Source organism: Mandrillus leucophaeus, unplaced genomic scaffold (assembly GCF_000951045.1).
Source record: "Mandrillus leucophaeus isolate KB7577 unplaced genomic scaffold, Mleu.le_1.0 Scaffold131, whole genome shotgun sequence".
NCBI lineage: Eukaryota > Metazoa > Chordata > Mammalia > Primates > Cercopithecidae > Mandrillus > Mandrillus leucophaeus.
The window spans coordinates 2352193-2378855 of NW_012101266.1; the positions used below are offsets into that span (position 1 = coordinate 2352193).

A 26663-nucleotide genomic window follows, 5' to 3' on the forward strand; every position below is an offset into this window, starting at 1 on the left:
CGCCGTGGTTCACATAATCCCAGCACTTTGGGAGGCCAATGAGGGCAGATCACGAGGTCAGGAGATTGAGACCAGACCGACCAACATGGTGAAACCCCGTTTCTACTAAAAATACAAAAATTAGCTGGGTATGATGGCAGGCACCTATAATCCCAGCTATTCGTGAGGCTGAGGTAGGAGAATTACCTGAACCCGGGAGGCAGAGGCAGCAGTGAGCCAAGATTGCGCCACTGCACTCCAGCCTGGGCAAGAGTGAGACTCCATCTCAAAGAAAAAAAAAATAAAAAAATAAAGGATTTTCAGCATTCCATAATAAAGAGCATTTTTGTTGTATAGCAAGAAGTCATCAGAGGCCTCAACAAAAGATAGGGGATACTTGTAACTATATTAAAGGGAAGGAATACCATGTAACAAAAAGAATAGTAGTTCAACAAATAGGTAAAGATTGAGAAAACAGAAACTCCTTTTATAATCAGTATCTTTAGGTCCCAGGAAGCAACTTTTAATACTAGAAGGTTTACCTCAAATGAAGATTAGATTTAAAAACAAATGATTGGGTTAATGGACTCTTATATGACGAATTTGATTCCTTACACAAAATGTTCTAGTGGAACCATATGAGTATATTTGCAAAGTTCAGTCCAGTCTTGCTACAACTATACATAGGCCTTACCATCTATGCCTACATGGAGTTATTTTAAGCTATATATTATGCTGCCTTGCCTACTAGTATGACTTTCTCATTCTGGTACTATAGGAACTGTATTTAACCTGATCTAGAAGAATTTTATACTTTGTTTCCTCTGTTTTTGTTGTTACTATTTTACTTTCAAGGCTACCTTTTTACTTTTCATATGCAAATAGAAGTCCAGATAAAGTTTTTCACTTTTCTTATGGGCTTAGAATATTATAAACTCTAGAAGAGTTTTTCATTTCCACAAAGTTACACAGCCCTTGTTACACAGAAGTTACAAGGAGATAACCACCTGTTTACAAACAAACAAGCTCTACATCATTTCCTTTAGTTTATTTGTAAATGTTGAAGATTTATTGTTACTCCTTTCCCCCAATCCAATCACCTTTTAAATACGTAAGCTTTAGACTCATTCTATATCAGTAAGTACTATATTTCTTTCTCAGAGAAGATGATGCTATAATTTAAAATTATATAAGAATAGAATTTCTGGCACTCTTGGAATGCATCTTAGAGAGCCAAAAATTTTTCTAGCTACACTATCTTTGAAACAAAGCCAAGTCTCTAATTCAATAGGAAATACATACTTCAGAGATTATCCTGACAAAAACCATATTCCAAACAAATTTGTATATTACAAGATTACAAACCTTGCCTTGTTGCATTGAACAGTCTACACATCCCACTTGAATATTTCCATGTTTAGCTCCTGGGATTATCTGTAATCTTTCAAAATCGCTTCCCAGTATTACAATGTCACATCCAGATGCATAAGCCTAAAAAACAAAATAAAATAAAAATGATAGAAGTGTCAACGAAACATTTACCATGTAGAATACTAGTATTAACTATCATGTTTTAAGGCAGGGAGAATAAATGTTTTAAAAGACCAATTTTAGATGTTTTCTTCAAAAAAAATCTGTACTTGGAACTATTTCCCTTACCTCCCAATATACAGCCTATTAGCAAATTCTGTCAGTCCTATCTGCAAAATATGCATCAACTTTGTCCACTTTTTTCATCTCCAATGAATGACCCTTGTCTAAACCAAACCACGATATTTCTCTCCTTTCCTACTATTAATAGTGAACTTCCATTTTTGCCTCCCTCTAATGCATTTCCACAAAGAGTGATATTTGAAAAATGTTTATTGCACCAAGTAATTTTCCCTGCTTAAACCCCTCAATAGTTTTTCACTGCACTTGGAATAAAATCTCAACAACTTACCATGGTCAATATCCTAAATGGTGGTCCCTCCATAAACCCATCTCAGGCTATTCTTTCCTTCTCTCAGTTGGCTCTTGTTTCTGTTCCTTTTTCCATCTCAAGGTGTTTATCTGCCTGGTCTTTTCTAGTTAGCTGTTTTCCAACATTCAGGTCACAGTTCCCAACCACTATCTCTCCCATTACTTTCTATCACATTACGGTTTATTTTCTTCATGGCATATATCACAATTTTTAAATGTCTTGTTTATTGTCCATATCTATTATTAAAAGTTAAATTCCAAAAAGGAAGGATTCAAGTTCATCTTGTTCTCTACTCTAGTCTTCAATTCTAAAACAAGGGCCTAGAATGCAGCTAATAATTTATAAATGGAATAAATGAAACATTTGATTTCACAAAAACAGTCACCACAACAAAAGAAAGTATACACAGTCCAAGACTTGTTGGCAGGCATTTCATAGCTCTTTTTCAATTTTACAACAGTTAACATAACTCTCCCAACTAGAACTCTTTTTGTGTGTATCCTTTTCCCTACCACCTTCTTTGATCACAGGAGTTTCTTCCATTACAGGTACATGGTTGTTCTCCTAGGATTCATATTATAGGCTGGAACACGTTACAATAATAAAACATTTAACACAAACTGTTTTCCAACCTGAGTTCATAAAGTTTTTATCAACTCTCTACTTGCTCCTCATTTCTGCACAAGCACATATATTTAAAAATTATACTTCAGGCTGGGCGCAGTGGCTCATGCCTGTAATCCCGATACTTTAGCAGGCGGAGGCAGGCAGATCACCTGAGGTCTGGAGTTCAAGACCAGCCTGATCAACACGGAGAAACCCTGTCTCTACTAAAAACACAAAATTAGCCCGGCGTGGTCATGCATGTCTGTGATCTCAGCTACTTGGGAGGCTGAGGCAGGAGAATCGCTTGAACCCAGGAGGTGGAGGTTGCAGCAAGCTGAGATCACGCCACTGCACTCCAGCCTAGACAACAAAAGCGAAACACCATCTCAAAAAAAAAAAAAACTTCATATATACTTTATCTTAATTCCTACCAAAACCAAAATTATTCTGTATATGCTATCAAAAAAATATTTAAAATGGCACTTGAGAGAACATACAAATGAATGTGCTATATGGAAAAGAAAATCAAGGCCCAAATAAGTTGATAGCGTCTTAACGGCAGAGTGGGCTTCAGAACCTGATCTCTTGATTCTTGGTTTCCTGCTATTTCCATGGCACCAACAGGGCCTTCCCTACTTAACATGTTTGCCTGGAATTTTACCTAAAAATAAGAAAGAATAATCAAGTATGATTCCACTAGTATCACAAAGTGAAAAGAACTGGCTCAAACAAACAAAAAAACCACATGATGATCTCCTCTCCTATATAAATATCCATGATGGGATCATAGGACTTGTCATAAGACCATTAGCAAGAATAAATTTCAAAGGCTAATTTTAAGAGAAGTTGTCTTTCACATAATTTAGAAACTAATTTTTCTCCTTGATATTAAATTTTGAGAATACTAATTGTCACTGTTTCTCAAAATATTGTGTTGAATTTTACATGTTTACAATTTAGATTTGCTCTAATTCCTTTGGAATTTGCCCTTTGCATTTACAACGGCTAACTAGCACAATAGGCCTAGCTTTTGGCCCATCTCGACGCACCCTCCTCACTAAACTTAATCATTTCTAGCTTTTGATTTAAAGGAAGAGATGTGCAACTCTTCCTTTCACTTGAACACTTAAAAGACACTGTAGGGTTGTAACTATTCTAATTTCTATATCATTGTGTCTCAGTGAATAGGGAGCTCTGAGCAGAAAAGAGATATGAGAGAAAAGCCAATTGGTGGTATAGTCACAATACACAAAACATTTATTAAGTTTACTGTCCTACAGGAGCGCAGTTCATTGGCACTCCACAACCATTACAATAGTAACAAAGATCACTGACCACCATAACAGGTATAATAATAATTTTAAAAGAGGCCAGGCATGGTGGCTCACATCTGTAATTCCAGCACTTTGGGAGGCCAAGGCAGGCATATCACTTGAGGTCAGGAGTTCAAGACCAGCCTGGCCAACATGGTGAAATCCTGTCTCCACTTAAAATGCAAAAATTGGCCAGACATGCTTGTTTGAAACCAGGAGGCAGAGGTGGCACTGAGCCAAGATCGTGCTGCTGCACTCCAGCCTGGGTGACAGAGCGAGACTCTGTTCAAAAATAATAATAATAAAAGTGTGAAATAGTTTGAGAATTACCAAAATGCGACAGAGACACAAAGTGAGCTCATGCAGCTGGAAAAAATAGTACTGACAGATTTGCTCAACAAAGGGTTGCCACAAAACTTCAATTTGTAAAAATCATAATACTTGAAGTGCAATAAAGGAAACAGCAAGAACACAAGATACGACTGTATTCAAGAAAACTGAAAACAAATGTCCACACAAAAACTTGTACATCAACGCTCATACCAGCATTATTCATAATGGCCACAAAGGGAAACAACTCAAATGTCTATCAACTGTGAATGGCTAAACAAAATATAGTATATATCCCTACAACAGATTATTATTAAGCCATAAAAAGTATTAATAAAAGCTAGAACATGGATGAACTTTACAAAAGACCACATATTTTATTATTTCACTTTCCAGAATAGACAGATTCATAGAGTCAGTAAGGCAGTTGGTATAAATAAGCAAACAAGCAATGTAAGTGGCTGTAAGATAGCAGCTGCCAGTGGCTAGGGGTAGTGGCAAATAGACAGTGATTGGTAATAGACACGGGATTTCTCTTGGGGGTGAGGAAAATGTTCTATAATCAGATTGTGACAATAGACATTATTAATACACTAAAGTCACCAAAACTGACACTTTGAAAGGGTGAACTTTATGGTATGTAAATTATATTTCAAAAAAGCTGTTATTTAAAAAATAATAATTGTGGCTCCAAAAAGGTGGTGTTTCACTCACCTCCAAAGGAAATGAAACATAGATGCATACAATGTCGCACCTGTAATGCCGCCTAATCAGGAGGCTAAGGAGAGAGGATCACTTGAGCCCAGGAGTTTGAGATCAGCTTGGGCAACACAGCAAGACCCCATATGGAAAAAAAAAAAAGAATTTTTCTTAAATAAAAAGAAAATCCAAAACAGATATACAGTGCTGAAATTATCACCAGAAATAACCCAGAACTCAAATATGAAGACAAGACAGTTCTGGGGCCACGGGAATGAAAAAAGACAATTTTCAGAAATGAAAAAAGACAAAGAGACTTCCACATTCACAACACCCCTCCCCCAATTCTGCCCAGCACCTAGGGCATAGAAAACTTCCCCAAACATTGTTTCTATACTGGAAAAAGTGAGATTATGGTGAACAGCTAGCTTCCCCACCATCTTGGGTTCTCTAGCAGGATATCTGTAACAGCCCTAACCCATAAGAAGCATCACAAGTGCCTAAAGAAATATCTCTGAGGACAGGGAGAAACAAAGAGGGCAGGCACTATTATCCGCATCCCTGAAAATACTGCTCCATAACTCAGCCAAAGGACATGCCACAAGAGAGAGGCTGTTCAGTTGTAACACTACCCTGTAGGAGGTTTGTCCCACAGGTTTCCAGCACATGAACCCTTAGCCAGCATTCCCACTCTGCTGAGACACCTCCTGTGGGATCTCCTCACTTTAGGAAGCGCAGCCCTTTGACGGTTTACTACAGCCACGGTGAACCTGGACTTAAGGCCAACACCTGGAGCCTAAAAAGGGGCAGTGGCTTAGCAGTGAAGAATCTCTAAATAAAGATACCCAATATAAACCAAAACAAGCCAAAGACTACAATAAATAACTAATCCATAAATGCAAAGACACAGGTGCACGCATCCACGAGAAACAGCAGGCCAGGCACAGTGGATCACACCTATAATCCCAACACTGGAAGGCCAAAGCAGGAGGATCCTTTGTGCCTAGGAGTTTAAAACCAGGCTGGGCAGCACAGCAAGACTTGCCTCTACAAAAAACAAAAATAAAAACATTAGCTGGGTCTGGTGACACGTGCCTGTAGTCCCAGCTACTAACGAGGCTGAGATGGGAGGACCACTTGAGCCTGGTAAATTAAGGCTGCAGTGAGCTGTGATCTCACCCCTGCACCCCAGCCTACGCAATAGAGCAAGACACTGTCAAATAAATAAATAAATAAATAAATAAATAAATAAACACACACATGCATGCATGCAGCAAACACGGAACCATGATCTCACCAAACAAAGCAAGGAACCAGTACCTGACCCTAACCAGTAGGCAATATGTGAGCTCTCTGACCAAGAATTCAAAATAGTTTTAAGGAAACAACTATTCAGTGATCTCTAAGATAACACAACAAGCAATTCAGAAATTTATCAGAAAAAGTTAATAAAGATATTGAAATATTTTTTAAAACTCAAACAGAAATCTTGGAACTGAGAAATACATTTGCTGAACTAAAAAATTCATTAGAGGCTCTCCACAGAATAACGGATCCAGCAGAAGAAAGAATCAGTGAGCTCAAAGACAGGCTATTTAAAAACATACCGAGAACAAAAAAACAAAAAAGAAAAGTAATGAAGTTGCCTACAAGATATAAAAAATTACTTCGAAAAATGAAATCTAAGAATTGGCATTCAAGAGGGATTTGAACAAGAGAAAGTAGAAAGCTTATCCAAAGAAATAACAGAAAACTTTCCAAAACTTTAGAAAGACATAAATATCCAGGTAGATGAAGGCCAGAAAAACCCAAACAGATTTGACCCAAATAAGACTAACCCCAAGTGGCCAGGCACAGTGGCTCATGCCTGTAATCCCAGCACTTTGGGAGGCTGAGGCGGGCGAATCACCTGAGGTCAGGAGTTCGAGACCAGCGTGGCCAACATGGTGAAACCCTATCTCTACTAAAAACACAAAAATTAGCTAGGTGTGGTGGCAGGCGCCTATAATCCCAGCTACTTGGGAGGCTGAGGTAGGAGAATCGCTTGAACCCGGAAGGTGGAGGTTGCAGTGATCCGAGATCTAGCCATTGCACTCCAGCATGGGCGGGGTAGGGGGGCGACAAGAGCGAAACTCCTTCTCCAAAATTAAAAAAAAGACTAACCCCAAGCATAAAATAATCAAACTCTCAAAGGTCAAGGACAAAGAGAAAATTCTAAAAGCAGTACAAAAGCCAGGTGCGGTGGCTCACGCCTGTAATCCCAACACTTTGGGAGGCCAAGGCGGGCGGATCACCTGAGGTCTGGAGTTCAAGACCAGCCTGACCAATCTGGAGAAACCCCGTCTCTACTAAAAATACAAAATTAGCCGGGTGCAGTGGCGTATGCCTGTAATCCCAGCTACTCAGGAAGGCTGAGCCAGGAGAATTGTTGAACCCAGGAGGCAGAGGTTGTGGTGAGCCAAGATTGTGCCACTGCATTCCAGCCTGGGCAACAACAGTGAAACTCTGTCTCAAAATTAAAAAAATAAATAAATAAATAAAAAGGCAGCACCAAAAATGAAGCAGCTATGCACAAGACTGATGCTTGTAATCCCAGCACTTTGGGAGGCCAAGGTGGGTGGATCACTTAAGGCCAGGAGTTTGAGACCAGCCTGGCCAAAATGGCAAAACCCCATCTCTACTAAAAAATACAAAAATAAGCAGGGTGAAGTGGGGCACACCTGCAATTCCAGCTACTTGGGAGGCTGAGGCATGAGAATTGCTTGAATCCAGGAGGCAGAGGTTGCTGTGATCTGAGATCAAGCCACTGCACTCCAGCCTGGGTGATGGAATGAGACTCTGTCTCAAAAATATATATATATGTAAAGGAGCTCCAATTTGTCTGGCAAAAGATTCATCAAGGGAAACCACATAGGCCAGGAAGGAGCTAGGTGACACTTTCAAAATGCTAAAAGACAAAATACTGTCTTCTACAAATACTGTAGCCAGCAAAGTTATCCTTCAAATATGAAGGAGAGATAAAGTATTTCCCAAAGGGTGACAAAATCCACCACCTTCAAGACTTGCAAAAATGCTACAAGGAGTTCTTCAACATGAAACAAAAAAACCACTAACACGCAAAAAAAAATTTTTCTGGAAGATATAAAACTCAATAGAAAAATTAAGTCACATACAAATTTAGAAGAATACTATAATTATGGTGTGTAACCTATTCATAACTCTATTATGAAGCCCAAAAGACAAATCTATCAAAAACAGTATCTACAGTAACTTTTTAAGAGATAAGCAATATAAAAACATGCAAATTAAGATAACTGAAAGCCAAAAATGTGAATATAGAATTTTATTTTTATTTGTTTCTATTCTTTGAGATATAAGCTGTCATAGCTTTAAGACAATAATGCACTTCAATAAGATGTTTTATGTGAGCCCTCATGGTAGCCACAGTGCCAAAACCAATAATAAATTCTTTAAAAATAAACAGTAACAAAGTAAAACACACTATCAGAGAAGAGCATTTAACCACAAAGGATGACAGTAAGAAAGGAAGAGAGGAGTAGAAAAACAACCAGAAAAACAACAAAATGCCAGTAGTAAATCCTTACTTACCAATAATATTTTTTTAAAAGGAAAACCCACAATTACTTTTGCACCAACCTAATAACACAATGTAAAGGGGCTTTATTCTCCCATTAGAAGGCACAGAGTGGCTGAATAAATGAAGAAAAAAGAGCCAACTATATACTGTCCACAAGAAACCCACCTCACCAATAAAAGCATACATAGACCGAAAGTAAAGGAGTGGAAAAAGATATTACATGCAACTGAAAACCAAAAAATAGCCGGACTAGCTATACTTACATCAGATAAAATATGCTACGAATCAAAGACTATAAAGAGACAAAGACTGCTATATAATGATAAAGCAGTCAATCTAGAAATAGGATATAACAATTATAAATATCTCCATCACCCAACACCAGAGCTCTCAAGCATATAAAGCAAACACTGCTGGGCATGGTGCCTCATACTTGTAATCCCAGCACTTTGGGAGGCCGAGACTGGCGGATCACCTGAGGTCAGGAGTTAGAGGCCAGCCTAGCCAACATGGTGAAGCCTTCTCTCTACTAAAAATACGAAAATTAGCTGGGCACGGTGGGGGTGCCTGTAATCCCAGCTACTCGGGAGGCTGAGGCAGGAGAATCGCCTCAACCTGGGAGAAAGAGGTTGCAGTTAGCCAAGATCGCGCCATCGCACTCCAGCCTGAGCAACAGAATGAGATTCTGTCTCAAACAAATAAATTAATTAATTAAAAATAAAGCAAGCATGAATAGATCTAAATAGAATGCAATACAAAACGTAGGAGAATTTAACACCCCACTCTCAGTAATAGACAGATCATCTAACAGAAGAATCAACAAAAGAAACATCAGTTAAACGATACACTAGATCTAATAGGCCTGACATTTAAAGAACACCCACCTAACCGCTGCAGAATACATATTATTTTCATCAGCACATAGACTATTGCCAAAAATAGACATATCTGAGGTCACAAAACAAGTCTGAACAATTTTTGTAAAAGGAGAAATCATATAAAGTATCTTTTCTCACTACAATGGAATAAAACTAGAAATAAGTAAGAAAACCCTCGGAAACTTCACAAATATGCACCTGAATGACCAATGGATCAGTAACAAAATTAGGAAGGAAATTAAAACTTTCTTAAAACAAATGAAAATGGGAATACAACATAAAATCTACAGGATATAGCAAAAGCAGTACTAAGAAAAGTTGAAAGCAATAAATGCTTACATTTAAAAAGTAGAAAAAAGAAAAAAAGTAGAAAGACTTCAAATAACCTAATAATGCACCTCAAGGAACTTGAAAACCACGAGCAAATCAAACCCAAATTCATACGAGGAAAAAATGAAGATCAGAGCATAAATAAATGAAATTGAGATAAAAAGATCAACGAAATGAAACTTTTTAATAAAAAGTTAAAGAAAATAAACAAACCTTTGGCTTGACTAACAAAAAAACAGAAGACCCAAATAAGTAACAAATTAAAAAGAAGACATAACAACTAGATCAAAGAAATAAAAAGAATCCTTATGAACAACTATATACCAGCAAATTCAACAAAATCTAGAAGTGAGGGGATAAATTCCTGGACACATACAACCTACCAAGATTGAACCACAAGGAAATAGAAAACCTCAACAAATCAATAATGAGTAATGACATGGAAGCCATAATAAATAGTATTTTATCAAAGGAAAGCTCAGGACCTGATGGCTTCACTGCTGAATTCTATCAAACATTTAAAGAAGAACTAACACCAATCTACTCAAACACTTCAAAAAAAATTGAAGAGAAAGGAAGACTTTCAAACTCATCTGGAGACCAGCATTATCCTGACACCAAAACCAGACAAAACAACAAGAAGAAAAATCTACAAGCCCATATCACACATGAAGACAGATACAAAAATTCTCAATAAAACACCTGCAAACCAAATTGAACAACACACTAAAAGATCACTCACCATGATAAAGTGGCATTCATACCAGGGACGAGGATGGTTCAACATATGTGATATGGTTTGGCTCTGTGTCCCCACCCAAATCTCATCTTGAATTGTACACCCATAATTTCCATGTGTTATGTGTTGTGGAAGGGACCAGGTGGGAGAGAATTGAATCATGGAGGTGGTTTACCCCATACTGTTTTCGCGGGAGTGAATAAGTCTCACGAGATCTGATGGTTTGATAAGGGGAAACCCATTTCACTTGGCTCTCATTCTCTCTCTTGCCACCGCTATGTGAAATGTGCCTTTCACCTTTGGCCATGATTGTGAGGCCTCCCCAGCCACGTGGAAGTGTAAGTCCAATAAACCTCTTTTGTAACTTGCTCAGTCTTGGGTATGTCTTTATCAGCAGCATGAAAAGAGACGAATACAATATGTAAATCAATAAATGTGATATATCACCTTAACAGAAACAAGAACAAAAACCATACGATAGTTTCAATAGATCCTGGAAAAGCATTTGATAAAATTTAACATCCCTTGATGATAAAAACCCTCAACAAACTGGGCATAGGAGGAACATTCCTCACAATAATAAAGATTATTTATGAAAAACCCACAGCTATCATCATTCTAAATAGGGAAAAACTGAAGATTTTTCCTCTAAGATCTGGAACAAGAATGCCCACTTTCACCACTTTTATTCAATACAGTACTAGAAGTCCTGGCCAGAGCAGTTAAGCAAGAGAAAAAAATAAAGAGTAACCAAATTGGAAAAGAAGTCAAATTAGCCTTGTTCACAAATGATATGACTGTATACTCAGAACAGCCTTAAGACTCCACCAAAAAAACCTGTTAGAATGGATAAACAAATTCCGTAAAATTCCAGGATGCAAAATCAACATTCAAAAATCAGCAGCATTTCTATACATCAATGGTGTATAGAACAGCATATACCATTGTATGCTCACCAACAGTGAGCAATCTGCCAAAGAAATCAGAAAGCAATCCCATTACAACAGCTACAAAGAACAAAAAAAAAATCCAGGAATTTATTATTATTATTATTACTATTTTATTTATTTATTTTGAGACAGATTCTCACTCTGCTACCCAGGCTGGAGCGTAGTGGTGCCAATCTTGGCTCACTGCAGCCTCTGTCTCCTGGGTTCAAGCCATTCTCATGCCTCAGTCTCCCGAGTAGCTAGGACAACAGGTGCACACCACCATGCCCGGCTAATTCTTTTGTATTTTTAGTAGAGACAGGGTTTCACCATGTTGGCTAGGCTGGTCTTGAACTCTTGGCCTCAAGTGATCTCCCCTCCTCAGCCTCCCAAAGTGATGGGATTACAGGAATGAGCCCCCGTGACCAGCCGGAATTAATTTAACCAAAGAAGTGAAAGATCTCTACACGGAAAACTATAAAACTGATGAAAGAAATTGATGCAGACACACAAAAAATGGAAAGATATACCATGCTCATGGACTGGAAGAATTAATATTGTTAAAATGACCATACCGAAAACAATTTTAGGATTTTTTTTTTTTTATGAGATGGAGTTTCACTCTTGTCGCCCAGGCTGGAGTGCAAAGGTGCGATCTCGGCTTACCACAACTTCCACCTTCCAGGTTCAAGCGATTCTCCTGCCTCAGCCTCCCGAGTAGCTGGGATTACAGGCATGTGCCACCACCACGCCTGGCTAATTTTGTATTTTTAGGAGATACGGGGTTTCTGCATGTTGGTCACACGCTAGTCTCGAGCTCCCAGCCTCAGATGATCCACCCGCCTCAGCCTCCCACAGTGCCAGGATTACAGGCGTGAGTCACAGCACCCGGCCAAGGATCGTTTTTTCTATTTCTGTGAAGACTGTCTTTGGTATTCTGATACAGATTACATTCTTCACAGAAATAGAAAAAATGACCCTACAATTTATGTGGAGCCACAAACACCCCAAATAGCCAAAACAATTTTAAGCAAAAAGAACCCTTTTGGGGAAAAGGGCAGGCACGGTGGCTCATGCCTGAAATCCCAGCATTTTGGGAGGCCGAGGCGGGCGGATCACTTGAGGTCAGGAGTTTGAGACTAGCCTGGCCAACATGGCAAAAACCCATCTCTACTACAAATACAAAAATTAGCCAGGCACGGTGGTGCGCACCTGTAATCCCAGCTACTTGGATGCTGAGGCAGGAGAATCGCTTGAACCCAGGAGGCAGAGGTTGCAGGGAGCCGAGATCGAGCCACCACACTCCAGCCTGGGAAACAGCACAAGACTCTGTCTTAAAAAAAAAAAAAAAGGAAAAAGATATGAACAGACATTTCTAAAAAGAAGACATACAAATGGCCAACAGGTATATGAAAAAATGTTCAACATCACAAATCATCAGAAAAATGCAAATGAAAACTACAAAGATGTATCATCTCACCCCAGTTAAAATGGCTTTTAACAGGAAGACTGGTGACAGCAGATGTTCTCAAAAGATGCAGAGAAAGGGGAACCATTGTACTGTGTTGGTGGGAATGTAAATTAGTACAACCACTATGAATAACTGTATGCAGGTTCTCAAAAACCTAGTAACTGGTCAGGCACGGTGGCTCAGGGCTGTAATGCCAGCACTTTCGGAGGCCAAGGCAGGCAGATCACCTTAGGCCAGGAATTCGAGACCAGCCTGTCTCACATAAAACCCCATCTCTACTAAAAACACAAAAATTAGCCAGGCGTGGTGGCGCACACCTGTAATCCCAGCTACTCAGAGGCAGAGGCAGAAGACTCCCTTGAACCCAGGAGGCGGAGGTTGCAGTGAGCCGAAATTGTGTCACTGCACTCCAGCCTGGGCAACAGAGCAAGACTCTATCTCAAAAAAACCAAAAACCTAATAACTGAACAACCATATGATCCAGCAATTCCATTATTGGGTATATATCCAAAAGAATGGAATTCAATGCATCAAAAAGACATTTATGTGCCCATGTTTATTGCAGCACTACTCACAGTACCCAAGATAATAAAATCCACCTAAGTGAGTGCCCATCAATGGATGAAAAAAATGTAGTATATGTACACAATGAAATATTATTCAGCCATTAAAAAGAATGAAATCCTGCCATTTGCAGCAATAAGGATGGAACTACACTTTGGGAAGTCAAGGTGGGCAGATCACTTGAGGCCAGGAGTTTGAGACCAGCCTGGTCAACATGGCGAAACCCATATCTATTAAATATATACACAGACATACATATATACACACAGACATATATATATGCACATACACACATATATATACACACACACACATATATACACACACACACACACAAAATTAGCCAGGCATGGTGGCACATGCCTATAATCCCAGGTATTCGGGAGGCTGAGGCACAAGAATCACCTGAACCTGGGAAGCAGAGGTTGCAGTGAGCCAAGATCAGGCCACTGCATTCTAGCCTTTATGAGATTCTGACTCAAATGAATAAATAAAGAAATAAACAAACAATAAAAAGGATGGAACTGCAGGTCATTCTAAGTGACATAAGCGAAGCTCAGAAAGACAAATATATCACATGTTCTCATTCATATGTGGGAACTACAAAAGTGGATCTCATAGAGTAGATTGATGGTTACCAGAGGGCTAAGGGTGTTGGTGGGGAGGACGAAGAGACGTTGAATAATTGGTACTAATAAACGTTTGATAGAAGTCATAAGACCTAGTGTCAGACAGATCAGTACTGTAACCGTAGTTTACAATAATCCATTGTATATTTCAAAATAGCTAGAAGAATTCGAATAGTTATAGCATAAACACAAATATTTAAGGTGCTGGATATGCCAAGTACAGTGATTTAATCTTTAAAAATTATATGAATGTATTAAATTATCACACTTTGAAAGCATGTACATCTATTATTCATCAATTAAAAAATAAAATAAGGCCAGGCATCGTAGCTCACGTCTATAATCCCAGCACTCTGGGAGGACAACGCAGGAGGATTGCTTGAGCCCAGAAGTTCATGACCAGTGTGGGTAACGCAATGAGACTCCACTCTACAAAAAATTTTAAAAATTAGCCAGGCATGGTGGGACGTGCCTGTTGTCCCAGCTACTTGGGACACTGTGGTGGGAGGATCTACTTGAGCCAAGGAGGCTGAAGCTGCAGTGAGCTGTGTTCACACTACTGCACTCCAGCCAGGGCAACAGAGTGAGACCCTGTCTCTAGAAAAATAAAATAACCCAGGCATGGTGGCACATGTCTGTAGTCCCAGCTACTCAAGAGGCTGAGGTAGCATGACTGTCTAAACTCAAGAGTTTGAGGCTGCAGTGAGTTATGACTGCGCCACTACACTGCAGCCTGAGAAACACCGTAAGACTCTGTCTCTAAAAAAAACTAAAAATAAAAAAAAAAATTGATTTTATAAAGCATTCTAAGAACATATAAATACACACACACATACACACACACACACGTTATCTTAAAACTTTCTCTGGGAAATAATTATGTCAGCAATCAATTCAGACAATAAACTTAGGCTCCCGAAGGGCAAGAATCATGTTTATTCATAATTCTTTCTCATATTTTTAGATAGCAGGACCCCAATGCAGTAAAAACTCAATTTTTAATTCCAAAGGAACTCTTTTCTTAAATCCTTTATCACTTATGGACAAAAATTACCTTCGAATACACACAAGAACAAAATTCTCCATGTACAGACTCAATTTGTCCCCATTAGTTAAAACGAAAAGGTTAAGCAAGGGCACCTCTGGTTAAAATTGGTAAAGTGTAAGCTGGTCTTCAATCTTTGTTTCTGCAGCTCTATATCTTCTTCAAATTAACTTCTCATCTACACTTCTTGCATCCAATACTTAGGGGTTCTTATTCCTCCTATAAAAACAAAACGTAACCAGAAGCCAACTATATATACCTGTTAATTGACTTAAGTCTGAAGACGTTTGAGTCAAAGTATGTTCTCAAGCAGTTTTTACACATTAAAATATGTTTTATTTTAAAATGGTTCTGACTCAGGTAAAGATTTTAGCTACCAATAAACAATGCCTCGCACACATACGGCATCAATAAATGTTAGTTAAATGAATCAAGAAAGAGTGCTATTTCTGTGGGGAGTGAATGGAAAGCTGAAAACACACTTCCTTACCCCAAGGCCTTCCAAGAAGTCATCTGGATTTGACTTTTTGAGGATTCTAAGCTGGGAGTGAAGAAGGGGAGGCAGCCCAAACGCAGCTGTCTTCTTTGCCTTGCCCACAACAGACAGCTTAGTCCTTGGAGCTCTTCTGATTCCAGCACAGGTTTTCTTCGTCCCATTTGTCCTCATGTATTTACTAGGCCCTACCTTGCCAGCTGTTTGGAATGCAACATGAAGTCACTGCCCCTAGAGGTAGTACAATTCTAGTGGGTAACAACTGAAAAAGCAATTACAAGATAGGCTACAAATAGGAAGATCATCTAGTCTGAATAGGGACATCTAAACCAAGGTTTTAGGGATGAGTTAGCCAGATTTACGCCTTTTTTGCATAGGGAGGGGGAACTGAAACGCTGCCTGAACAGCTTGTGAAATGGCTTGGAAATAAGAAAGCATTTCTTACTGTATAAATGGAAAGACGTTAGATACAGCTAAAGTTTAGGGAGGCCACTACTGCAGGGAGGAGGAAAAGTGATGAGAGACTAGAAAAGTACAGTAAAATGCATTGGGAAGAATTCACACTTTATCCTAATCTGCCTTTTAAAATGGTCCCTCTGGCAGTATTGTTTAAGTTGAAGACAAGCATGATTAAATACAGGGACACAGGTTAAAAGGCTATTTCAACAGAGTAACAGCACTACTGAAAAGACAAATGAAAATACATTAAAATTACTCAGAAGACAGATTCTACAGGGCTTGACTGATTGTATAAGAAAAATGTAGATGGATTAGGTGTTAAGGATATTTCCAAATCTTTGGCTTAAAAAAAATAGCTGGATAAAGGAACCATTCACAGAGATAATGAACACAGGAGGACAAACAAAACAAATGGGGGTGTGGGTTGCAAGGTGCACCAAGGTAGGGGAGTTGACTGAGTATGGAACATTTTACTTCTTTTATTTTAATTTTGAGACAAAGTCTTGGTCTGTCACCCAGGATGGAGTGTAGCGGGACGATCTTGGCTCACTGCAACCTCTGCCTCCTAGGTTCAAGCGATTCTCCTGCCTCAACCTCCCGAGTAGCTGAGATTACAGGCACCTACCACCACACCTGGCTAATTTTTTGTATTTTTAGTAGAGACAAGGTTTCACCATGTTGGCCAGGATGGCCTAGAACTCATGACCTCAAGCAATCCACCTGCCTCAGCCTCCCAAAGTGCTGGGATTATGGGCGTGCAAAACATTTTAAAATTGATTATTTGTAGTAACTTCAAGTGGAACAATCCAAAAGGTATTTAAAATTATCAATATGAAGCTCAAGACAGGGATCTCACCATCACAGACTATACACCAGGAGCTGCATGTAGAATGAAACAAGAAGAGAACCAAGGCCTGGTAGTCCTGACGGTCACCAATATTTAAGGGATAGACAAGAAAGATATCTTGCAAAGAACATTGAGAACGACTAAGAGGGTGGGGTTGGGGGGCGAGTATGGTATAACTAAGCCAAGGAAAGTGAAGGAGAAAATGATCAACATGACAAATGCCAAAGAGAAAGCAAGATACAGAGGAGATCTGTTGATTCAAATTAGCATCAATGTGGTTACCGGTGACTAAGCAGACAAAAGCTGCCAAAGTACAGTGAGTTAAGAAGTGAGCAGGACATAAAAGTGGCAACAAATACAGACAACTCAAGGACTTTGACTCTGAAGTCAAAGATAAAGAGGGATGTGGCATCAAAGGATTTTCTGGCTGGCTGTTTTTCAAGATGAGAGTTTAAAGCATGTCTTAGAACCTCTGGAAAGAAAAAAGTAGAGATAACTTTAGGGCTGAGATCCCAGAGACAGCCTGAAGAAATAAGATCCAGGGCACCAGGAAGATGGATTAACCCTGGACAGTTCTCGGGGACATCTATTTTATTGCACCAGGAGAAGAGAAGGAAAGAATGGATGCTGATATAAGTCGATTTTTCGGCTTGTAGTCAAAAATGAGGGAGCTGCCATCTGAATGATTCCAGGCAACAAGTTTACATGAGTTAAGAGAGCACTGGGGTGGGAGGTTTCAGAAGGTGCAAGAAAGGAAAAATGAGCAGATGGGTGGGAGGATTCCTGGAAAGCTTTGAGGTCCCATCTGAGGTTGGCAAACATGACTTTGTTTTCCACAGGAATTTCTTTACATCGTCTAGTAGTGCTCACAAGATATACAGGAACATGAGACTGATCAAGTGTGTGGAATTTTATCAGACCGGTGTAAACAAAAAGGGTCAAGAGAGTTAAAGGATACTGGCAACAAAGAGTGTTGCTAAATTAACTCATGCTAAATTATATAAATTAGGAAGTTAAAATGTGTAGCAATAACTGTGAAACAACAGGTAATAAGCTCAAGAATTAAAGTCTGATTTCCATATAGTTATCTTCATCCTGCGACACAAGCATGATATGAACTCCTTGATCTCACAGACTGGGTGCAGTGGCTCATGCCTGTAATCCCAGTACTTTGAGAGGCCAAGGTGGGAGGATCACTTGAGCCAGGAGTTTGAGACCAGCCTTGGCAACATAGTGGGACCCCATCTCTGCATAAAACAAAAACAAAAAATTTGCTGGGCCTGGTGTGGCACACGCCTGTGGTCCCAGCTACTTGGGAGACTGAAGTTAGAAGACTGATTGAGCCCAGGAGGTTGACAGTGCAGTGAGCTATGATCCCACAACTGTACTCCAGCCTGGGTGACAGAGCAAGACCCTGCCTCAAAAAAATAAATAAAATAAATATCTCACAAATATGTGCTAAGAACAGAGGAATCAGTGCCCGGACAAATAATTCAAGCTCCAAATCCATGTAAGTGGTCTCGTTTCTAAAAGAAAAGGGCATATTAAATCTCCAGTTTCCATGTTCTCAATACTAGAAAGTTTGTGAAAATAAAAGTGAAAATATGAGCCAGGTGCAGCAGCACAGGCTTGTAGTCCCAGTTACTTGGGAGGCTGAGGCAGTAGGATCGCTTGAGGCCAGAAGTTCTAGACTAGCCCTGGCAACACAAAGAGACCCCACCTCTAAAAAATTGTTTTAAATAAATAAATGAAACAGAATGGGCTGTGCATGATTTTAAAATAATCCTTGTACCACTAAATTCTTAAATAAAAATAATCTGTCTACCTGATTTTAAATAAAAACCTAAAACAGCCCAGGTATGGTGGTTCACACCTGTAATCCCAGTACTTTGGGAGGCTGAGGCAGGTGGACTGCTTGAGCTCAGGAATTTGAGAACAGCCCGGGCTACATAACGAGACCCTATCTGTACTTTAAAAAAAATAAAAAAATTTTTTTAAAAATACACACACACACATATATATATATATATATAGAGAGAGAGAGAGAGAGAGATGAAAAAAATACAAAAAAAAAAAAAAAAATAGCCAGGAATGGTGGCACGTGTCTGTGGTCCTAGCCACTTGGGAGGCTAAGGTGGGAGGATCACTTCAGCCAGGAGGCAGAGGCTGCAGTGAGCTGAGATCCACTGCACTCCAGCCTGGGTGACAGAGTGAGGCCCTGTCTTAAAACAAACAAACAAACAAAACCTAAGATGTAATACAACACGTGAAACTTCTAAATCAAAATGTAAAACTGGTTTTACAGATCTGTCTAAAATAAATTATTCACAAAAATTCATTTCAAGGTGCCCCGACTATAATGTAGGAGGTTATCAAAACAATAATAGGAGCACCAGCCTATCAAATAAACTGTCGATGTCACCAGCTGCTTCTGTCAAAAGATCTATAACCACTGGGCACAGGAGGGCACACCTGTAATCACAGGGAGGCTCACTTGAGCCCAGGAGTTCCAAACTGGCCTAGGCAATATAACAAGATCCTGCCTCAAAAAAATAAAATACAATAGCACTGGGCCTGGTGGTTCACCCCTGTAACCCCAGCACTTTGGGAGGCCAAGATGGGGGGATCACTTGAGGCCGGGAGTTCCTGGTCACGCCTGGTCAATATAGTGAGACCCCCATCTCTTTTTATTTAAAAATGTTTTAATTAAAAAATAATAATAATAAAAGATCTGTAATCAGAATAATCTATTATTAACCAATAAAATTAAATTGACAAATGAAAATCCTTCTATTAGGCACATACAGCATTAGGTTTATCAACTTTAAAACTAAACACGATGCACAGGAAGAACTGAGCCACATGTATGCTATCAAGCATATAATCAAAATGTAACTTTCAACCTGAGTCACATATGTGCTATCAAGCATATAATCAAAATATAACTTTCAACTTTAAATTTTGGCAGAGAATCTTCTCAAATATTCTAAATTTCAATAAAATTCAAGGCTGTAACAGTCAGCATTCTAGTTTTAATCAACAATACCAGGTAAATACCCCCAAAAAATTCCTTTCTGGTATATGTCCTGTTTAAATGACACAGGTTTTAAGTCTGGCATGCAGTAATTATTATCTTTAAAATATAATAAAGTATTGAGAACTAGTACCACTTCAATTATTTTAAAGGTACTTTAACACTATAAGAATGCACTAAAAGAATGCAACTTTTATAAACTATAAAACTTTATGTTTTGGCAGGGCACGGTGGCTCACGCCTGTAATCCCAGCACTTTGGGAGGCCAAGGCGGGTGGATCACGAGGTCAGGAGATCGAGACCATCCTGGCTAATATGGTGAAACCCCGTCTCTACTAAAAATACAAAAAATTAGCTGGGCATGGTGGTGGGTGCCTGTAGTCCCGGCTACTCAGGAGGCTGAGGCAGGAGAACGGCTTGAATCCGGGAGGCGGAGCTTGCAGTGAACCAGATGGCGCCACTACACCCTAGCCTGGGCGACATGGTGAGACTCAGTCTCAAAAAAAAAAAAAAAACAAACAAAAAAAAAACTTTATGTTTTAAAACAGGCCAACATATTTTAAAGTCCAATTTAGTACTTGTACTATTATATGCACCACAAACATCTTTCTCTTTCTTCACATATGAGCAGTAGCAATCTTTCCCCTTCTATATTCTCCCCAATCACAAAGACTCACATGTCCCCTTTCAAAAAAAAAACCTTCCCATCCTCCTGATTTGACAATCACACCGCTACCAATAAAAGTTTCCTTAAAGCGAACACAACAAAGCTAAACTCAAGGATGCTTATTACAGAAAGCTGATGAAGAAGACTGCTTATTTAGCCCTATTTCTCTAATGACACTCTCATAATTGCAGTCTTCTGATTTCTAATCTAGATTCCCTTAGCTGGAAATATTGAGTTTTCTAATACTAAAGGGAAATTGGAGCTATAACATATTTGCTTTCCCTCCCATAGCCAAGGTGTTTAAACTCCAAATCAGAGATAGGAAGTCCTATATATTGGCACAATCTTTCTGTCTCGGAAATTATCTCCCTTTCCATGTCATTCAATTCACAGTTTCAACCTTAAGTATGGATAAACTACAGAAGAAAAAGAAAAAAAATGTATCATATCAACAGTACGCATAAAAATAGAATCTAGAAATGTAGATTCTAATTAGTCTTCTTTTTAACTTGCTGCCTTTTATAAACAGAATATATTTAATTCTAAAAACAAAAATTGTAGGCCGGACATGGAAGCTCACATCTGTAATCCCAGCAGCCTGGGAGGCTGAGGTGGGAGGATCACTTGAGCCCAGGAGTTAGACACCAGCCTGGGCAACATAAGGAGACCTTGTCTCCTTTTTTTTTTTTTTTTAATTTCTTAAAAAAAATTTTCCTACTAAGAGCAGTAGGAAATTAACAAGGAAAAAGGCATGAAGGAAACATTCCAGTAAATAAGGAAAAAATAAAGAATTTTTGCTTAGTATACCTGAAGTCTCCCCTAGTTGCTCACTTGATGTTGATGATAAAATGCCTAACAACTGACTTTGAAAAAGAAACTAACAGGCAGGGCACGGTGGCTCACGCCTGTAATCCCAGCATGTGGGGAGGCTGAGGCAGGCAGATCACTTGAGGTCAGGAGTTCAAGACCAGCCTGGTCAACATGATGAAACCCGTTTCTACTAAAAATACAAAAATTAGCTGGGCGTGGTGGTGTGTGCCTGTAATCCCAGCTACTTGGGAGACTGAGGCATGAGAATAGCTTGAACCTGGGAAGCGGAGGTTGCAGCAAGCTGAGATCGCACCACTGCACTCCAGCCTGGGTGATAGAGTGATACTCAATCTCAAAAAAAAAAAAAAAAAGAAACTAACAGGAATATTCATTTGGACTCAAATCTAAATGATTAAAGCTATTCTTAAATACAGCAATTATTAATTATATTACTGTAAGGTTTCTCTATCCATTTTTCATTAATTCGACCACGACTTATGAAGTACTTTCTGTTGTTAGGCATTACAATATAACCTTAATTTTATGAAAACTGACATTTTTGAGAGTTTTTCATGTGCTAAACCACAGACTTATTTACAGCTTAGCACTTTTTCATGTAACAACTCTATGAATAATACTATTTTAGTCCCATTTTACACAGAGAAAAAAAGAAATTCAAAGAGTAGAACTTGCTAATGGATAAACAGCTAATTATAAGGGACCACACTGGAAATCAACTCCAAGTAATGACCTTACTGTTAGGTTTAAACACTCTTTCAGTCACTGTTCTAAGTGCTCACAATGAAGGCTGGGAAGTCACACACATACAATACACAAGGCAAGACTGGTTAATGATATAATAAAGATGCAAAGAAAGTGCTCTGAAAGCACAGCAGAGATAGTCATTGCCCACAAGAGGATTTCTTACTAAGAGCAAAGTCAAAACAGCTTGATGCCTGTTGAGGTAGTAAAAAAAGTATCTAATACTTAGATATGATTAACCTGCACTGGTAATTTCATATTTTCAAATCTAGAAAATAGGAGAAGTGGCATTCAGTTTCATTTCCATTTAAAACCTGTCAGACTTTATGAGTAAAACAAGATCTCACATCTTGTAATCTTTCAAACCAAGAACAGGTAAGATATCTGCAAACACGCAAAGGGAGGAATTACAAAAACAGGACTATCCTAAGAGAAGGCACAAAGTACCAGAAGGAATAAAAGAATTTTTCAAGGGAAACTACAAGAGGAAGATGTCATGCTCCACTTCAAGTAAAATGCAACTGAGGGATATTTTAGTCTTCACATACTATCTACCATTAATGTTTGCTATTTTCCTATCAAAGAAAAGTCAAAATCAAAAGAGGTTAAAAACAAAACTCAAGGCTGGGCGCAGCGGCTCACACCTGTAATCCCAGCACTTTGGGAGGCCGAGGCAGGTGGATCACCTGAGGTCAGGAACTCGAGACTAGCCGGACCAACATGGTGAAACCCCACCTCTACTAAAGAATGCAAATTAGCCGGGCATGGTGGTGCATGCCTGTAATCCCAGCTACTCGGGAGGCTGAGGCAGGAGAATCTCTTGAACCTAGGAGGCGGAGGTTGCAGTGAGATGAGATCACGCCATTGCACTCCAGCCTGGACAACAAGAGTGAAACTCCATCTCAAAAAAAAAAAAAACTACTCAAGAAGTAAACAATAGATCCCGCCTTTTAACGAGAGGAAAAAAAAAGGGTGATTTCAAGAGAGATAAATTTAAGGTGTATATAAGTGTCCAGGATAATGAGCGTAATCAACTTAAAGAGTCAGGGATGGACAGGCTGCAAAGGAAAACCATGACTGTCAAATCCTTAAAATTCCATCAAAACTAAAGAGAGCTGAGCTCTCTTTATACTTAAAAATTATTTTTACTTTATTTACTGAATGCTTCCAGAGACCTGGAAGAAATCTGCAGCAGGCTTGGTGGGAGATTAAATCTTACTCTATGGAAACGAACTTTAAAATTCAGCAGAACTGACCAACAAGCTACGTGATGGTACAGGATGACCATCTATCTAATCCTTGGCATATTAACTGATCTCTCCTTAAAAATAATACAGAGACATTCACCAAGGTTTTATAGAGGAATGTATCCACGTATATAAATAGGTCATCATACTGTATATGCTCTGAAGTTCACACCACTGCTTACACAGATTGTGAATGCCTTCTTAGAAAAAATTCTTAGGGCTGGGCATGGTGGCTCACACCTCTAATCCTAGCATTTTGGGAGGCATAAGAGGGAGGATCACTTGAGCCCAGGGACTTGAAATCAGCCTGGGCAACATAAGGAGACTCCTCTCTACAAAAAACAGAAAACTTAGCCAGGCGTGGTGATTAACATCTGTAGTTCCAGCTACTCAGGAGCCTAAGGTGGCAGGATGGCTTAAGCCAGGGAGGTCGAGGCTGCAGTGAACTGTGATCACGCCACTGCACTCTAGCCTGGGTGACACAGGGAGCCCTCATTTCAAAATTTTTTTTTTTTTTTTTTTTTGAGACGCAGTCTCGCTCTGTCGCCCAGGTTGGAGTGCAGTGGCCGGATCTCAGCTCACTGCAAGCTCCGCCTCCCGGGTTCACGCCATTCTCCTGCCTCAGGCTCCCGAGTAGCTAGGACTACAGGCGCCCGTCACTTCGCCCGACTCATTTTTTGTATTTTTAGTAGAGACGGGGTTTCACCGTGTTAGCCAGGATGGTCTCGATCTCCTGACCTCGTGATCCGCCCGTCTCGGCCTCCCAAAGTGCTGGGATTACAGGCTTGAGCCACCGCGCCCGGCCCTCATTTCAAAATTTTTTAAAAAGCAAAAGTTCTTAGAATTTACACTGGAGAAAGAATTCATATAACTTTAGCAAATGACAGAGAATGCAACATTATTATCCCATAATTTCCCAGTAGGAAAACCTTCTAAGGATGATGTTTTATTTCCCTCTTAAGTAGCAAGAGCAGAGAGCAATGCCCAGATGTAAGGAAATTATAGTTGCTCACTGGGACCCTCAGAGCTCACTCTTTTCCCAAGTATTCAGGCTGGGCAAACATTTAGAATCGGAATCCCGATGAATTAAGATGTGTATAAGTCAATCTAAAGGAGAGGTACAGTCTCTATTTGAAAGCAAAATGCTTGTTGGCACAATTCTAAAAGTACAATTCAGGCATTAAATGCCTGCACCATGTTAAATGCTGAGTATTATTTATTCTGAGCAACGAAGACCACAGAAAAATTAAAAGCAGAGAAAAAGATTAGAAATTTAAGACTCCTAAACTTGGGGCATTGGTTACGTTGTTTACTTTCTGTCACTTATACAAAATTAAGTTTTACTTTTTTTTTTTTTTTAAGGAAAAAAGCCTACAGCACTCTATTCCCAGGCAGTAACAAGTTTCACTTTTAATCACAACTAAAGAGGTATCTACACAAATTGTAACAAAAATCATTAGCATTATAAATTTATGTAGACAAAAGTATCATGTGCAATTACTGACTTATAGTTTGAAATTGTTATATTAAAAAAAAAAAAAAAAACTATAGTTAAGGCAGAAAATGCCACTATACTGACAAGTAGCCCGAAGTCTGGTGCCCTCTTCTTGTCAATATGTGACCAATGAAAAGCAAGTTAAGCAACCTTAACCTGGGATTACCGGGTTACTGTAAAATATCCAAGAAACATTGTTAAAAATGAAAAGGCTTTTTTTCTTTCCGAAGTTATTTCTCAGGGAATTTGAAAAGAAAATAAATGAAAAGCACTGTTCTCAAAGCTAGTTGTTGATGGCAAACAATTGGTAATTGTTTTGAGACACCCACTTTTTTTTTTAAGTACAAAGATACTTGACCTTAACTTAGAATACAAAATGAAACCAATCCCCATCATTCCTAAATTTAATAATTTGAACCTACAGAATGGTATAAAAAGCCTCCAACTCGTTACTCAACAAAGATTTTTGGATAAACGACTTTGGCAAAGCACCCCGGTACAAGGAAGTCAGACCAAAAACTTTAAAAATCCTACAAAACATTCTCTAAGTTGAGTTCAGGCTTCAAACAGTATCTCACTGACCGAAATGGTTTTGCTTCCTTAGTTCTCAAGGGCCAGGTCTGCCCGGCTCTGGGTGGTAGGGACAACCCTGGGGCGACAAGTCGCTCGCGCCTCTGCCCGTCGTTCTGGGCCGAGCTTGGCCCAGAATGACGGGCAAAGGCCGGGCCACGGGCGACGCGAGGGCCTCCCTCACTCACCGTGAAGCGCTGGTCGCCAATGCTGCCCACGGAGAAGCAGTGGTCGCCAGGGTTCACAGCCCCGGTCAGCACCTGGTGCAGGTTCATGTCGGCGCCCTAGTCCTGCAACGGACACCGCATCCAGCTCATGCCACGGGTCAGCGGCCGCTTCCCTCCCTCCTTCCCTCAGGGGCGGCGGCCGCTCTTCGGTGGCGACAGCAGAAGCAGCGACAGGCGCCTAGAGCCGGAGCCGCTCAGCTGGGGCCCGCGACTCATCCCGAGCCCTGGAGGGCGAGGCCCGGAGGGGGCGGGTCGGCGAGCGGGCGGAGCGCCGGGCTCCTTCGCGCACCTGTCACTGCCCGCGCTGGCCCAGGTGAAGCTCAGGGTCCCCTCACCAGCCACGACCCGGGGCCGACTCACTGGCCAGGAAGGCCGCGCTCTCCACAGACTTCCTCTGGACCTCGGGCAGCCACTCCTGACCCAGCCCGAGCGGCGGAGGCAGAATGCGCTCGCACTCCCCGCCTGACCTGTCCCTTCCCGGCTCCGGTGCCCGCCACCCCCGCAGTCCTCCGCCACTCACTACGCGACTGTAGATCCCTGCGGCCGAAATATCGCGAGACTTCGCTCGGCGAAGCTGCTACTGTGGTAAAGGATTCACTTTTTACCACAGTATACTTATCAGCAAGTGAACATAAAAACGCCTCTTCTAGTCAGAAACTGGCCAATCCCGACCCCCGGTCCATCTAGGGCTCCGCCCACCGCCGAGGATAAGCCAATCTCTTTGAGGCTTGTACAGGAAAACGCCGTGCGTTTGAGCTTGAACATGATAAGCCTGGCAGAAGCCTGATGAACCCAGAATGAGTGAGATGTGGTAAGTTGTGCTTTAGGTTAGGGCTTAATCTAACTGTTGGGCCAGAAAATTTGAAGGGGAGAAGTGCATCCTAAATGGAGTTGCAGTTTCCTCGGTTCTGGTATGACTACAAGTCCCAATATGCACCGCTCCCCTGGCGGCCCGAGTGTCTCTTAAGTAAATGTGACC

General features: G+C 40.2%; 1 protein-coding gene across 3 annotated transcripts in view; it reads right to left on the reverse strand.

Annotated features, from left to right (window-relative positions):
* The window catches only part of DMXL1 (Dmx-like 1), a 173684-nt gene extending 147471 nt beyond the window's left edge, over positions 1-26213 (reverse strand). For 2 of the 3 annotated variants that reach the window (XM_011972855.1, XM_011972853.1), the window contains exons 1-2: positions 25646-26213; positions 1345-1470 (exon numbers count right to left, since the gene is read on the reverse strand). In XM_011972855.1, coding sequence (XP_011828245.1) covers positions 1345-1470; positions 25646-25732 — 213 coding nt within the window. In that variant the 5' untranslated portion in view covers positions 25733-26213. The remainder of the gene's footprint in view (positions 1-1344; positions 1471-25645) is intronic. The other variant, XM_011972854.1, reaches the window with a different exon arrangement.
* Positions 26214-26663: the final 450 nt, after the last annotated feature.